At 38.2% G+C, this 17,605-nt stretch overlaps 1 protein-coding gene across 1 annotated transcript; it reads left to right on the forward strand.

Annotated features, from left to right (window-relative positions):
- The first annotated feature begins 1,387 nt into the window (after positions 1 to 1,387).
- LOC310936969 (neuronal acetylcholine receptor subunit alpha-7-like) lies at positions 1,388 to 16,329 on the forward strand. Its single transcript, XM_083901144.1, has 10 exons — positions 1,388 to 1,447; positions 5,492 to 5,631; positions 5,752 to 5,796; positions 6,192 to 6,301; positions 7,825 to 7,904; positions 10,141 to 10,308; positions 10,421 to 10,615; positions 14,042 to 14,128; positions 14,350 to 14,459; positions 15,320 to 16,329. The coding sequence occupies exons 1-10, from the start codon at positions 1,393 to 1,395 to the stop codon at positions 15,671 to 15,673; spliced, it is 1,344 nt and encodes a 447-aa protein (XP_083757270.1). The 5' UTR covers positions 1,388 to 1,392; the 3' UTR covers positions 15,674 to 16,329.
- Positions 16,330 to 17,605: the final 1,276 nt, after the last annotated feature.

A 17,605-nucleotide genomic window follows, 5' to 3' on the forward strand; every position in this document is an offset into this window, starting at 1 on the left:
TTTGATATCATCTGCTTCCTCGTAGTATACACCATAATGCCTGATGGTAATTTCCACAGCAAGTGCATTAGTGAGCAAATAATAATTATAGCATTCATGATGTTTGCTTTCTTGCATTGGCTGTTCGTGCAAATATGAGCTGATGCATATGCAGTGGGAGCATGAAATAACCTTCAGAAAGACATTACTTTCAATATGTAAATGGATTTAATTTGCTTACAATTATACTTTTTCAGCTAACAATAACAAATGCAACACTTTAACTGTGCCAGTTAGACAAGTATAATTTCTGTTCATTTATCCTCTATGAAGCGTATAAGTGCACTATATTTACATTGGTTTGACTGTGGGATGTACTTTGTGTGGACAGAATGAAGAAGTGATGTTTATCTTCACTCATGAATGAAAACATGCACTTGCTCGTCAGTGGCCAGCAGGGGTCGCCTTGTTGTGCTTGACAACTTTTTCAGCATCCCCATGCAAACTGTGGGATTTTTCATTCTGTTTGCTTTAATTACTTGTTTGAAATGTCTAATCGTTGGGGCAAAAAGTCATTGTCATCATTATGAATAATTGAAATAAACTGTATTTCTATTTTATTGTTTTTTGTGCACAATATGAAATTGATACCTAAATTCATAATACATAGTTAGAAGAATACAATTCATATTTCCCTGCCCCTTACCTGAACTTAATGACCTGTCATTTCCAGTTACCTCCACCTTCAACTACGTCCTTTATAACGGCATAAAAGTAGAAAAAATTAAAGTAACCCGAACAGTAATTTTTTTAACAATTTACATTTAAAAATAAAATGAAATAATAAACATCCAGTTGAGTTTCAAGTACATTTTGTCTCATTTGTAAATCATTCTCTTGAGTTTTACACCAACAGCAGAAATGAAAAAAAAAATGATATACTTAAATACTTAATATAATATACTTAAATTCCTCATATGGTCCATTGATCGATATTTTATGTTGCCATATGTTTGTTGCCCACACGCTATGAAGTGTGGTTCTTTTACGCGTTTAGTTATTAGTAAACGAGTTTTATTATTATTTGTTGTTGTTTTGCCCTTCAGGGCCACCGTAAATTGCTATTGAGAAAGAAATTATTTATCTCAACGGACCTTTTCTCTCGTTAAATACAAGTTAAAGAACTAAATAAATGAATCACAACGTTATCAATGCTTGTTATTTAAACGTAAGTGTAAAAAAACAGGTGTACCTAATAAAGTGGTCTGTTTTACGGACGTTTTTTTTATTGAATACTGCTGAAGTGTCACAGGTCATCAGCAGGAGGAGGAGCCGTTGGAAGGAAGGCTTTTGGAGGGAGAGTGAAGAATCTCTGTCATCTCTTTCTTTCCTTCACTCCTGACCAGCTTCATCATGGAGGTCTTACACTTGATGCTCGTTGTTGCTTTCGTCGCCAGCACAGTCAAAGGTAGGATCATCTTCATCTGTCACTTTTGTTTATTTTCAGTCTTCCAACTGCAACGTTTTAGAGAAGACTAATGTATGTGTCTCTTCACAAATGATGAATTTTAAACCACCTTCCCTTCATCACTTATTGTCCACAGAGCAACATGTTGACTGCATGTATAGTCAACAACAAATGATAATATATTTGTATTTTGTGTGGTTAGGATGACATGAATGTCTGAGTTAATGTAGCAGGATAATGTTAAAATGATTTTAATCCGTTCTTGTTTACAGTCTCTCTAACACTAGTTCCAGAAGTGTGTTGTCATTTTCCAAAACTATGGACACAAAATATTTTAATAATTTTAATAAATATATAATTGTGATATGATGTGATTCACAATAATATCAGAGGGAATGGTCATTTTTACATCATTATTCTCATTTTCATTTGAAAAACATATTTAAAATGATTACTGTGTGATATCTGTCCAGATTAAGATGTTTTCTCTTCAGTCTGTAGAATAATATGTGTCTAGATCAAGACAATAATACATCTAAAGTTATATTTTGACACACATTTTGGCTTGAACAAATATTACACCTCCTGCGATTTGATAATTGCAGTAGGATGTATTGTGATTTTGATAAAGTTTGAATCAGCTTAGGAAAAGTTGGATCTTAGCTGTCCAGACTGCCAAATCTGCCCCAATGCCCACCACGTACTCCAGGGACTGGCCAGATGAATACCCCCAAAAAGTGGATTTTAAATCGAAAAAAGAACCTGCCATGGGTCCATGGTGGGTTAATCCTGTCATGACTGCAAAATGTAGGACCCATATCCCAAGTCTTAAACAAACTAAACACAAATAAAGCAAAAACTATTCAACATGTAGCAGGAGATGGAACTGAAAAATCTGTAAATGCAAGGAACATCCGTCTGGCTGACTGTTGATTTACATATCATAGTTGAAAGAAAATGTATGTGAATGTTTAAAGTGCGTTCAATAAAAACATGAAAACATATAATTGTTGATGAGGTATTAGTTTAATAAAACTGTGTTTGACTATTGTTGTGACTAGAGCTGCAACTAACGATTATTGACCTCTGCCAAGGAGGTATATGTTTTTGCCGAAGTTTATTTGTTTGTCTGTCCGTTAGCAACATAACTCGGAAAGTCACAGACAGATTTTGATGAAATTTTCAGGAAATTTTCAATCTCAAAATTGCGCACTCCCTCTAGTGCAAGTGCTGTCCTGATTCTCAGAAAAATTAAGTTGAGGGTCAAGTTTAAGGGCTGTATCGCCCTCAATATTGAGATTTTAGCGAGACCACCGTTGGGAGCAAGGGCTACCCAGAATGCATTGCGTATTTTGATATAACAAAGATGCCACCGAAAGCAGCGAAACGAGTGCGATACATATTAAGTATTTTCTTTGTTAATAGAGATATAAAAATGATGAAAACCATTGTATTATCTTAGTTTAGACCCATATTATGGATTACTTACGTCATTGTTGCGTAACATTTATTTTTATTTTACGATCTTTTGTCAATAGCCGGCCGGTGCGGCGATCATTTGCTATCGTTTACTTTTCAATAAGCCGTGGTGTGTGGTAACTGTCAGCTGAATATGTCCGTGGTTGTGGTATTTGTATGAGTATCATCTTATAACTAACTGACAACCTAATAACTTGACTGACAAACGGATCGTAATAAATAATCGTGACGTAAATGTGTTCTTCTTTTGTGGAGTTGACAGACAGGACGCAGCTTTCGTGTTATTCTGCCCCCTACAGTCTGAAGACGTATCTGCATTTAAGGGGTGTCCCATTTCTAAGTGACAAAATAACCCTCAACACTTGGTTTTGAGGACCAGTTAAGATAAGGGTTGAGCTTGAGGGTTAAGACTGAGGGTTAACATAGGAATTGGAATTGGCCCTAAATCCATTAGGCAGGCAGGGATTATTGAACACAGGTGAAAGTCGTTAGACACAGGTGAACCATATAAGGATGAGGCTGGATGAGGGAAAACAGAGCAAACAAATGGACTGTACATAAAAAGATGTCTACTACAAAATAAAAAAGGAAACAACAAGACACAAGGAAAACAGAAAACCAGGCAAAAGTAAGCAACAAGAGCAAAAAACTGTAAGATGAAGAAAACACATTTTAATGTGGAATAAATATCCAGAAAAAGGAAGTGCCTGGAGTAACCCAAAGGTTGAGTTCAAGGGGTCTTGACAGCTTTGTGATGTCTCATGAATAAATCAAATTGGAAACTTGCACCCAAATTGGCACACTGTGCTCTTTATTCAACAACTCCTAATGTGAACAAAAACAGAAAACAAAGGTTTCTATTTTACAAGCATAGTAACAGTGTTGTCATTGTGCCTTTTCACACTTTCTTACGATCACGTTTCTATGGCAATGTCCGAAGCCTGCTGCTTTTGGTGCTCAGTCTGGAAGAGTGAACATTAACACCGTGCACTCCAAAGGATTCTTAAAACTATCAAAACATGTGCCACGAGCCAAAAACATCATCAAGGACAAAACACACCCCGGCCACCACCTGTTTCAACTGTTCCCCTCTGGTAGGTTGTTATAGGCTCATACAATTCCAGGACCACTAGATTCAAAAAAGATTCCAAATGACACTGAACAAACATAATTAAACAAACCCAGTCACTCACTGCTCACACCAATACTTGCACTTTATTTATAATTGGATATTTTCTGTGATTTCATTTTTTTAAATGATATATTATACTTATTGTAAGCACCAGTGGAGGAGCGCTCCTAATTTTGCTACAATGTGCAATGACAATAAAGGCATTAAATTCACTTCAATTCAATACTAGTGCAGTGCCCGTAGGTAGTATGTATTCCTATAGTGGGAGCTGAAGAAGATTTTTCAGTTATGGTAACGCATGATAAGGAACGTAAAGGCTAACATAATGCAAACACTGTGCAACCTCATTAGGCACAACGCAAATGTGCCTAATGTTTTTTTGAAGAAAGTCAGCTCATTGTCAAAGTGCATCAGAGCAAATGTATCATTTCCTGCATTTCAAAAAATCATTACAATTATTCCTTAAGAGGTTTGCAAATATTTTCAACGGATCCTTGTTCGGGACGATGCCAACTATTATGATGGTAAATTTCAAGTCATTCCGAGATACTTTTTTTGAAGAAGAAAGTCAGCTCACTGTCAACGTGTATCAGGGCAAATGGATCATTTCAAAAATTCATTAAAATTTTTCCTTAAGAGGTTTGCAAATATTTTCAATGGATCCTTGTTCAGGGCGATGCCAACTATTATGATGGTAAATTTCATGTCATTCTGAGACATTTTCTTTTTTTGAAAAATGCTTGTTAACCCCCTGAAAAAATGACCGGAAAACCCCAGCTATAATAATAATCTGTGTCTTGTCCAAGGACACATCAGCATGCTGAACGGGAATTGAACGCACAACCTTCCAGTTGAAAGACAAGTTGTTCTACCACCACTGATCCACACTTGCCCCACTGCAAATACTTGCTCCATATGTAGTCTTGGGACAGTTCCTCTATCTAAAATTTGATTATGGTTTGGTTGCTGGGGAGGTACACATGGAATTTAGACATGGACAAAGATGTCCTTTCAGCAAATATTTCAGCGTTTTTTTGTCGATGGAAGAACTGGATGTCACATAGAGCAAAATAATTGAGTGATGGATGCTGCCATTACTCCATAATGTAAGGTAGAAGAAGAGAGTGTGTTAAACGAGTGGCAGATGTCTGATTCTTCATCTGTTAGTTGGACAATGGCCTTGCTTAGATGGCATCATTATCACCAACCGTGTGTTATTGTAGTGCTGCGTCTACAGTAGTGGTAGGGAATTTAGTATAAAACCTGTAAGTTTAGTTTATGTGGCAGGTTTCAGGAAGAACTTTGGCACTGAAATCAAATTCAATTTTGGAGTTTCTTTTATTTGTAATTGTGGGACCGCTCGTAGGACTCACAGTCATGAAAGGCCGTGATCAGAATATTCACTGTCCAATTTACTCTACTGTTGTCTGTAGTTTCCCATCAGGGGCCAAATGAGCGCAGACTGTTGAATAACCTGATGATGGATTACAGCATACTGGATAGACCTGTCAGTAATGACTCTGACGCACTCACCGTTAAAGTCGGCCTGTCCTTCCTGCAGATCATGGATGTGGTACGTGAACACTGGCTCTCCGCTCACACCTGTCCACTATGATAATGAATGCTTTAATCATTACATGTAATATGCCAAATAAAACGTTTGTTTTAATAATATAATGTTGCTTTCTAACAGGATGAGAAGAACCAGGTTTTTACCACCAACAATTGGCTGCAACTGGTACGATATTTTTCCTTTGCTTAAGCCTTGATTTGTGGTGTTGTTTACTTCATAGTATCTGAAGTTATTGTGTTAAAACCTGTTTTCATACTAATTAGCACCCAGTTTTTTTATTTTTGATCCTTCACAGTCCACAGTGTGGTGAGGTTCGGTGCAGATATATATAATGTATTTTCACAGCCTGTCCAGTGTGTGATACTAGTTCTTCTTCAGCTCTGAGACACAGAACACACACTAATGTCATAACATAAGCATTATATTATGGTTTGAGATGCTTGAATTGCCCTTCACTGTCTGTCTTCTATCTAATCTAGAATTATTATTGCACTATATCTGTTTTTCAACACGATTGATTAAAAAAGACGTGTTAATGTGTTATGTATCCATTCCCCCAGGAATGGATTGACCATAGCCTTCAGTGGGACCTACAAGATTATCCAGGTGTTCCCAGCGTGAGGTTTCCTCCCACACTCGTTTGGAAACCAGACATTCTGCTTTATAACAGGTACGTGTTATCACCGCTGTAACTGGACTTTAAATCATAACATCAGAATATAATCGAAGCATAATTGGTGTGAAATTATAGAATAAGAATAGAACCAGGTTTGTATTAGAAACGTCAACAATAGTATCACAATATACAACCGCAATTAAGTTCCAAGCAGAATTCTTTTATTTGCAATTTGTACATACAAATTAGACCTCGGTTCAAAAGAAAATTCACAAATCTTAACATTTTAACATTAAAAAGATGGACAACAAATTAAAAATGGCCAACTTGCGGTTGAGTTGTGTTGAGTTGAGGCCATGGTCCCAATTTACTATTTTGTTTGTCTTGGGCTATTACAAATTCCCGCCAAGTTTTGTGAAATTTGGTGCAACTTAAAGGCGCCATATGTAAGAATGTGGCCAAAAACGGTTACTACACTCAAATATTATTTTAGGCTTCGTTTCCATTGTAGCTCAGAGGTAACTGGCAACCCGTGGTTGCTCGGCAGCAGAGACTCTACTGACTACTACTGATTGGTAGACGGCGGTAGGTGGCGCCACATGCCAAAACATAATTTCAAAACATAAACATGATTTGCGATCTGCAAAATATCTTTTAAATGTGAATATTTTGGCTGTACTGTTGTGTTATTACATAATGCACCTTTAATCTTGGCTTGCTCCATCAATGTTTTTCCTTAGGGGGCACTATAGAGCTCTGGCACAACCGTTTTGGGCCCTAGCATTCGTGCTTGGGCCCCAATAATTAATAATATGTATGGGTTTATAAGATCAACTAAGTTATTGTACAAGATAGGTTTTGGGTATAACTTTTAAAACAAAATAATTGCTTTTGTAATAAAAATACTAGTGTTGTTGCTATGGCGCAATTGTTGACCATTTGCAAATATTAGTGAATTATACTGTGTGTAGTGCATGTATACAAATATGTTCAGTATGTGCAAATATATACAGTAAATGCATGATAACGGTTGCCTGCACTCTCTCTGAAGCGACCTGGGATCTGTCAAAGTGTCGTGTGATGGCCTAGCATTTATAAGTGTTGTTTTGCCTGACAGTTAAACTATATATACATTTCCAGTCTAGAAAATGCTTTGGAACGATAAATCATTTCAGTAAATGAATACAGATAAATAATAAACAGGTACAGGTCCTCGACTTTACTCTCACTGTGTAATAGCCTTGATTTGAGACTCTTTGAATAAGTGGCAAGTTTTGTTTCTTTTTCATTCAGTTCTTTATTTATGTTTCATTCTTCAGCTTCAGCTCAATGTCTGCTCCAATGTCAGGGGAGTTTGTCTTTTAATTGATTTGTGGAGAATAACCAGGGAAACATGGTTAGAGTAATATTTGTGGGGTTTTTTCACATGACATTTGCTCCTCTTGCTGCTTATGCATATTTATGTTGCTTTCCTCATGATTAATAGTGTTTTTTCACGAACGTTGTATTGGTGTGCGTTTAATACTCTATTCCTTTGGTGCTGAATGTACGATTTAAAAATAACTTGCTGTTCACAGCGCTGATGAAAGGTTCGATGCGACATTCCACACCAACGTTTTGGTCAACAACTCCGGCAACTGTGTCTTCATGCCTCCAGGTAGGAATCATAATCTCAGCTCAAAACCTCTGCTTTTCAATATGGTCTACTTTTGATGATGAAAGTTACCATTTTATTTCAATATAATACACTGTATGGAGGAAGAGGATAGAGGGAATCCCTACTGAGACAGCTTGTTTACAAGACTATTGACATACAAAATCTGGATTTAATACTTTTATTTCTTTTACATTAATAACAAGTGCAGTTTGTGTAACACTGATCCAAGATAGAATGTATACAAAATAGTGTTATGATTTTAAAAACATTCAAAGGCATTCTTTGGATAATTGGTAGTTGCATCTGTGATTTGTGGATCAGCTAGGGCTATGTGGATGGTATTTATCTGTCTTTTTTGGTTTGGTCCTACTTTATGACCTTTACAGGCCAAAGGAGGAAAGAAGGTAGTGTTTACGACACCACCATTTGTGTCGTGAACTGTCATAAAACAACACAAATGGTCTCTATGATCTCAGGTCACAAATGGGTCATGATTAACAAAAACAACATCGTTTAGAGGGGCCACACGGCAGAGTAGTGGCTGACACTGTTGCCTCACAGCAACAAGGTCAGAGGGTCTTTCTGTGTGGAATGTTCATGTTTTCCAGTATGTGGGGGAGGGGGGGGGGGTTCTCCACGTTCTCCAGTGTCTTCCTGATGACATACATGAGATGCTCTCTGATGCGTTTGATATACGACACATGAACTTAAACTGCTCTGAGATAAAAATGTGTCTGTAGTCTGCTGCAGCTTTATTGCACTTATAAGGATCACAGTGGGTGAAAGCTTTCCCTCAGTGTAACTGTGGTATTGAAAACAATGTGTCTTTGTAAAAGACAGACTGGCCCATGATTCTATCACACCTTTCAGAAAGTAACTCTGGACATTTGACAACATACGATGATGAACACAGAGAAACGTTGTCTGGGTGACACGTGTTAGCAAAAGCAGGAGACTCATAGATATGTTGGAAACACTGTTGAACTGCTTTAACCAGCAGGAGAATCTCATTTTGTGATATTGTCATTCACACATACACCCCCTACGCACATTCTGTGAAGTTCAGTCCACAGCTTATGACTTATTAGCAATAAGTCAGCTGCCAGCCTATTTAGTAAAGCTTTTGTTCAAAAAACAAAAACAAAAAACAGTGTTGTTGTTGTGCATTTTAAGCCATCGCACCCCTCCTCCCCCCTCCTAATCAGACTTATGGGTTTGTCCAGAAGCAGGCAAATGAACTTCATATGCATAATTGGGAAAAGAGAAATATGTTTCTTACACAATCTGCGAAACACCCTGTGTTTATTTCTGTATATTCATTGATGAGTTTTGATTGGTCATTCTGTGTGTGGAGTAAATACTCAGGTACTTAAAGGGACAGTCCAGGTTTTTCAGGAAATGGCGTAAAGTTTTTTTCTGCATTTAGAGCAATCTCAATTCCACTTTAAAGAGTTTAAATCAGAAAAGGCCTTTGTTAACAGACGATCAATGAATAAACAGCCACCAAACATTTATAGCATTCAAAAATGCCCATAAATTAGTGTATCTGCACCAAGCACACACACATTTGTTTTTCAAAATCATTATTCCTGTGTCCACAGTAGATTCCAAACAACCATTACTTTTTTCAAAACACATGCACTTGCACATCTGGTCTTAACTTCAGCCGGCAGGAAGCATGTGAAAAGTGAGAATGATTCCCTGTGGGAATATTACGATTTTTGGATGATAAGCTAATGTTCAAAACATGTAATAGAGTGTTTGGGAAAAGGACTGTGATGGAGGATGGAAGTGAAACAACTGGAAGCAAAACAAGTATGTTTCAAAAGATGTTGTGACACAAATTAACTTATTCATTTATTGACGTAACTCTTTAAACACTCTTTCACTGGTTGGAATAATAAGCTTGTCTTGACTATAAAACCGACAGATTTCTTTTATTTTTATATTTAAACAAAATAAAAACAAGTTATGACATTGGCAGTTAAAATGGTTCCCCACAAAGTTGAAACCATTTTAACTGCCAACTTGTCATGATTTATTTCATATGGATGGGAATGAGTTTGCTGACGTGAGGTTTTTCGTTTACTCCTACTATAATGTATGTCACTTCCACTCCAAATCTCCTCAGAGTAAAACCTCTCAATGAGCTTTCTCTCTCTGCAGTAGCTTTCTACAGATGAAGTTTGCAAATCACAGTCTGATGTTTTAATGTGTTTGTTTTTACCTGCAACAGGGATCTTCAAGAGCACCTGCTCCATCGATGTGCGCTGGTTCCCTTTCGATGTGCAGAAATGTGAGCTGAAGTTTGGCTCGTGGACGTACAACGGCTTAAAGGTGGACTTGAAATTTGGTTCAGTCGATACCTCGAGCTACACTGCAAACGCAGAGTGGGAACTTGTTGGTAAGAGGATACAGCGGGAGAATGATATGTCCACAGAGGGAAATAAGTTCTCTGTACTGTTTCGCTCCAATTTCGACAGAATGTTTTGTGCTTTGTGTTTTTTTTCTCACAGAGGTCACAGGTCAGAAAAACGTGATCCACTACGCTTGCTGTGAGGAGCCGTACGTCGATGTCACTTTCAACGTGACGATACGGAGACGGACCCTCTTCTATGGACTCAATCTTCTCTTCCCGTGTATCCTTCTCTCCATCATGGCTGTGCTCGTCTTCCTTCTGCCTGCTGACTCTGGGGAGAAGATCTCACTGGGTTAGACCACACACACACACACACACACACACACACACACACACACACACACACACACACACACACACACACACACACACACACACACACACACACTACATACATATGGCTGAACGGCCCCTGCTTCACGCTAGTATTGTATTCACTGTTGTATTGGTAAATGTATGGTTTGGTTTATATTAAGTTTTTTGAAAATGTTGTCACCTATACGATTTTTTTGTGTTTTCCATCACACTTTTATTCATCAAAAGAGTTGCAAAATGAACTTTGCTTTCGTCAAAGAACCAGCAAAACTGTTTTTAGCTGTGATAACATCATTGCACAAGGGTTTTCTAATCATCCAATAGTCTTCTTCTAACGCGATTAGCAAACACAATGTATCACTAGAACACTGGAAATGGGCCTCTATACACCTATGTACATATTCCATTAAAAACCATACATTTGCAGCTAGAATAGTCGTTTACCACAAGTGCAATGTATAGAGTGTATTTCTGATTAATTTAATGTTACATTCATTGAAAAATAAGGACATTTCTAAGTGACCCCAAACTTTTTAAACAGTAGTGTAATTTGTGATGTGTTGGATCCCCTTAACTGTTAAGAGAGGTCATATATTTTTGCAGCCACAAGGTTAGCACTCTTGCCTTTGCAACAAGGGTCTTTCTGCATGGAGTTTGCATGTTTTTCCCGTGGGTCTGTGGGTTTTCTCTGGGTTATTTCTATGCAATATGGGGATTAGGTAAATTGGACACCCGTAGTTGTGAGAGTGAATGGTTGAATGGTTGTTTGTCTCTATGTGTGACCCTGTGATGGGCTGGTGAACTGTCCAGGGTGTACCCCGCCGATCACCCTATGTCAGCTGTGATTGACACAGCACCCCACCTCTTGTGGAGGATAAAGCTGTAGAAAATGGATGGATAGATGTACAACAGTGGTGATCCAGATACAGATTCAGGATATAAAAAAACTAACTTTGTTAACCTTGTGAGACAGGGGAGTGAGTATATTGACACTGTGGGAAAGTGGAGGTTATACTCGAGCCCATTTGCCCCCCTTCTGAATCAGTCATTTTATGAATCCAAATTGTCATTAATCCTCTTACTCTGTGGTTTTGCAATGTAAGCTGATAATCACACTAACCTAATTGTCAGAGGACTGGGAAAACTTGGCATGGGGGGGGGAAGTGGAGAGAGCCAATGGTGTTGATTTATGTGTGCCTTCTGCAACTCATTTGACCCCCGGGTTGCAGCTGGACTTCTTCATGGTCCAAAACAAGTTATGTAAGTGTGCAAGTGCATTCCTTCTGATGTAAATGAGAATTACACACATGAAGTGAGTTCATGGAAGGGCTTTGATGCTCCTATTATAAGAGTTAAGTTAAGATTAATACTTATTATTAAGTATTAGTAGTTTCTTGTAGATTATTTTATTAAGCGAAAACATGAACCACGAACTGTCCAGGGTGCAGGGTGTACCCTGCCTATCGCCCATGTCAGATGAGATAGGCACAGCACCACCGCGACCCTCCTGTGGAGGTTAAAGCGGCAGAAAATAGATGGATGGATGGAATACATGTCCACCTCCACAGGAAAAGGCCCACATTTCTGTCCTTCCCTTGGGACACTTGTGTTAGTTCCTTTGTGACCCTTGGAGCCCAGTTTATGAAAGCAGATGTGTGGACCATGACGTGTGTTTTGCTAATTGATGAAGTATTTTTTAACTTTGGGAAAGTAGCCAGTCTTGCGTTAGTTCTGTTTCCTTGAGACGCCAAAAGAGATGATATTTTCTTTTGTATATTTGAGACATTCCTTTCCACTTCTTTGTAGTAATTTTTTGTTGGTCTTCAGTCAAGGTTAAACCAGTTCATTCGGGCCAGTGTTTTTAAGTCTGTAATGGCTGATTATTAATTTACTGGCTGGTTCCTACTGTGTAATTTTACACAATTCTGTTTGTGTTTAATGTGCACCATTGAAACATCTCCAGCTTTTGTACTCATGTGGCTCTGGTTGCGGGGATTTTCTTTCACAATTTGGCTCCTGTGCCAAATACCACTGGGGAAGAGCGGCATCCAATCTGATGGCAAAGTTGTCTTCCTGTAAACCTTGACCCTTCAGAGTTTACTTACGCAACAAACGGATACACCCTCCATGCTCCACCTCAAGCTGTCACACCCACACACCTATGTCAGGATTCTATTTATAGATTTAAGCTCAGCATTTCACTGCAGCTGCTATATTAGCAAGCTGTCAATGTCTTTAACTCATGCAAAATGTGTATGTAATGCTCAAGAATGTCTTGAATATGCCCGGCCTAATAGACTAGTCGACATGAAATAGTACACACATTGATTAGAGTGGCAGCGATCAGCTCTGGTGACCGTGGCGGTGACGCGCAGGGTACACAGGGTGGAAATTGGGGGTTAGTCCGGTTCCGGTGCCGATGGTCTTAGCGGTCTATTTTGGTTCGTTTAGAACTATGCATATGTGAAAGCAAACCGTACCCACCTCTGTTTGCTACATTGTAACATTTTTCTGACTGGTGCGGACCAAAGCAATCGAACTATAGGTTTGAAAGCACCCTAAGAAAGCCAGGGTCCTGGCTGTTGTTCAAGTTCTTAAAAATGTGTCATATTTAAAACAGCATACTATATTTTCTGTGTGTTCCAATGAAGTGATAGAGAAATAATTATACTGTGTGGATATAGTATTTGCTAAAGCAACAAATCTAATAGTGGCCCAAGGCCTTTGCACAGTACTGTAAATACCACTTTTCTCGTCTTGATATGTTCACTCATTCATGCCTATTCACTCACACTTTCATACAGCACATATATTCATACATCGCCTGACCTCTACTGTGAAGTGTTCATCTTTTTCTATCACACAATGCACATACACATCCACTGAACACACAGCTGTTAGAAGCAACTCGGGGTTAAGTGTTTTAGTTGTAGCTGGCGATCAAACCCGCTTTACCACTGAATACCACCGAGTACGTAAAGGCCAGAAGTCTGACCATGTTTTTATGGATGGGTAATTATGAGTAACCTATGTATGCAGGTCTAAAGAATAATCATTTATCCATAAACAAAACAAAATAAATATAAACCTTAACTCATTGGCTGCCAACCATTTTCAGCACAGAACTGCGAAGCGTTTTACAGCATTTTGACTGATTTTCCAAGACCCACAAAACAGTGTGTTCTATGACTATGCAAACACCCGAACGAAATAGTAGACTTTCATCAGACGTCATTGGCAGTGATCGGTTGTATTTGAATTGACGTCTATAGACGTCAGTAGCAGCCAATGAGGTAATAGGGCTATACAGCCCTGTTAGTTGTAATGACAAATTGAAATACTCTTTATTGCACTTATTGTGTTGCTGTAAAGTGCTAACGGTGATCTGGTTTTCCTTCCCCAGGCATCACGGTCCTGCTCTCCCTGACTGTCTTCATGCTGCTGGTTTCCGAGGTCATGCCTGCCACCTCGGACTCGGTGCCTTTAATAGGTAAGCCAGGCTGAAGTCAAAAAGGTTATGGTTAGAAAATACCATAATGCACAGTGTAACTATGTTTAAGAAGCGATCCTGTCTTTGTCTTAGTTTATTTGGTGATCTGAGTCAAAATATTGAATTCATTTGAAACTGAATTCATTGAAAGACCATAGAGTAGTCGTACTAATCTGTGTACGCCTCAGATCTCACTGTATCCTCTATTTCCTCTCTCGCAGCTCAGTACTTTGCCGCTACATTGGTCATTGTTGGTCTCTCAATAATTGCTACAGTCGTAGTTTTACAGTATCATCATCAGGATCCTAATGGAGAGAAGATGTCGAAATGGGTGAGTTTCATGTCACATTATAATATTTTAACATACTGTATACATTATACAGTATGTTAACAGCACATTAACACCGCTTTATTTCTTTGATCAATGGTTTCTGAAGTTTCTGAAGATGTCTGTTGTGTCAATGCGTCAAGGCCATGAGAAACTGTATCTCAGACAGAAAAAATGCTAAGAGGTCCTTAGAACGGCAGCAAAAAAACATACACACAATAGTTTTTTTGCATGTTCTCCCCATGTGTGCATGGGTTTTCTCCAGGTTCTCCGGTTTCCTCCAACAGTCCCAAAACATGCAGTTTTGGGGATTAAGTAAATTGGACACTGGTTGTTTGTCTCTATGTGATGGACTGGTGACCTGTCAAGTGGAGGATAAAGTGGTAGAAGATGGATGGACAGTAGTGTTTTTTTTTTTTTACTAGCACTGTGAGGTGTTCAGATATATTCCAGTCAACGAATGTAGACTCTGTCCTTTGGTATTCTGTCAAATGGATGGAAGTTAAACCAACAGCAGAACAAAACAAGTGCGATGTTGACCAGATGTGAATAAACCATGAAACAGACATGAAAGGTCATGTATGCAACTATGCATCAAGTTACTAACAAGAGGATATAGGGCTAGTTCTGAGTAATGTTGGAGCCCTTTTTGGCAAAGAATAGGATATTTAAGAAAACAGTCAACTATTTTCTTACTTACTTGCTGTCTCTAAGTGAAACTTGTGAAGATTTCAGAAGATATTGCTCAAGACATCAGCGTTCGACAATTTATATCTGATTTCTAACATGATTAAAGACAGAACGTTGAACATTGCACCTTTTATTGATTTACTTTTTATTCAATGTTTTTTTTTATTCCAAAGACCCGTGTGATTCTGCTGAACTGGTGTGCCTGGTTCTTGTGCATGAAGCGCCCGAATGAGGGGGAATCAGACCATCACAACAAGGGTCAAGAGGACAGCCTGAGCGGCATGGAGCGGAGTGCAAACAAATCTAGTGAGGAGAGTGTGGAACCAGAACTAGCGAAGATCCTGGAGCAGGTGCGCTTTATTGCCAGACGCTTCTGTGACCAACATAAGAAAGAGTCGGTGTGCAACGAGTGGAAATTTGCTGCAGCTGTTATCGACAGGTTTTGTCTTGTGGCTTTCATAATCATCACTTCCCTCTGCACCATTTGGATCCTCACGTCTGCACCCGACTTTGATGACATGTCTTAAGATTTCATAAGAGTTTACGAGAAAACAATTGCCCCAATGAAAACAGTGACCTAAACTAACTGTGTGATTCGGATAAAGGGATAGTTTAGCTGCAATAGTTTGTAGGAATTTGACCTTTCTTTTCAAATTTCCTGGGAAACCAATAAAGACATTTGAACAGAGCTTTTTTTTATGAATTTTGGCACAGTGCTAGACTTTGAGAAATCCTTTTTTTCCAACCATTTATCAGAGTAACAATTTATAAAGTCCTGGGCCTGCAATTCAGATACCGTGAAGGTGATATTGGAAGCTTTCATGGGAAGTGTATATCACCAAGCCTGGTGGAAATGTGTACTTTACAACATGTATATAATACAGCTAAGTAGTATACTAAAGGTTAACATTTACATTTAATACAATTGTAATGTTTGAGGTGATTCTATGGAGCATAGTCGCAGTGATGTATCTGTAACAGTGGTTGCTGATGTGATGCTACATGTGTATTCATGATATAACATAAACATGCTACAGTATCTTATGTTTAAAAAAAAACGTATTCGTATGACATGAATATTTCTATATCCAAATCAGTTTTGTGATGTATCAGCATAGCCATCTGAATGTAACCATGTTATTATTTGGTCTCACTTACATACTTATTTTGAATAAACCATTAATGAGTTTTAATGTGTCACTTGATTTCCTATTTTTTAAGAAATCTGTGATGTTTAACAAGCAAACACCTATTATGTATTTATATCCTGTTTTTATGGAAATCACACAACTTTTTTTCCAGCACACAACTGTGTTTACTTTGCCTGTACCATTCAATTGATAATGTGTGTATTCATAGTGAAGATGTTTTGTTTTCCATTGACTACTACTACTACTAAATAGTTATGTTATTACTTTCCTATATTGGAAATACCTTATCATTTTTGGGGGCCATCCTTTGGGACTGTGGAAACATCTGACATCATTAATGTAATACAACACTGCCATCTCATGACTGAACACAGCAAACACATCCAGTCTGCAGTCATTAGCAGCAGTTGATTCTGGGAATAATAGTGTCAATAACTGGAATATAAACCTCATGCTATGGACAGGTTTATTTGTACCAGGGGTCATGTGTCAATAGATGAGGGCCTGCATGATTCTCTGCAGCTAAAGCTGGCTTATCAGACATGCCTGGATAGGATAAAATACTTGTGTAAATAATCTGGAGCTATTCAAGTCAAAAGGGAAAAATATAATATGACACATGAACACTATCTACCCTTATCAATAGCTACAGTATCTCAAATAAAGAAGGTAATGTAAGAAGTGTTGGGGGAATCAATAGGAACAGTTCACATTCCACAATGTATGAACGATAACACAACATGGGAAACGGAGTAAAAACGATGTAATATGAGAGCATGGAGACTGTGGAGAGCAGAACATTAGTTACTGACTTTCTGCTCGTGTTAATGCACTGTTAAAAATCCTGTGAATGTGGCATGTGTCAAGTGTTTGATATTGCAGCTTACTTTTTATATTCACATGGTTTTATCATCCACTTTTCTTTTGAGGCTGCATTGTTCAAAGCCTAACGGCTCCCACACAGTCGAACGTGGGGGACTGTGTGGGCTGCTCCAAAAGCTCCAGCTTTTTGTTCCCTCCAGTAAGTTCATTGTGGATTTTGGAGCAGTGTGCTGTCAAAAATAGGGGCTTCGTGTATTTTCGCATTATTTAAATGCATTATTTCCCTGTCTCCTTAGAAATAATGCCTATATATTGGTTAAGTATAAGTTAAACCAAACAATAATGAATCAAACATATAAATTCTCCGGTGTCCTAAAACGTTTCATACAACGGTGAGATTGAGGGAAGAAGAGGCACTTATTACGGTAATATTATTTTTGAGTTATTGTAACTTTGTTCACTCATATTCAGTCTATTAAGTCATAC

The sequence above is a fragment of the Microchirus variegatus genome (assembly GCF_963457635.1).
Source record: "Microchirus variegatus genome assembly, chromosome: 14".
Lineage (NCBI taxonomy): Eukaryota > Metazoa > Chordata > Actinopteri > Pleuronectiformes > Soleidae > Microchirus > Microchirus variegatus.

Coding starts and splice junctions, on each gene's coding strand:
- LOC310936969 (XM_083901144.1), top strand. CDS start 1,393: ATGGAGGTCTTACACTTGATGCTCGTTGTTGCTTTCGTCGCCAGCACA. Junction 5,797..6,191: donor CCAACAATTGGCTGCAACTG/GTACGATATTTT, acceptor CCATTCCCCCAG/GAATGGATTGACCATAGCCT. Junction 14,129..14,349: donor GGACTCGGTGCCTTTAATAG/GTAAGCCAGGCT, acceptor CCTCTCTCGCAG/CTCAGTACTTTGCCGCTACA.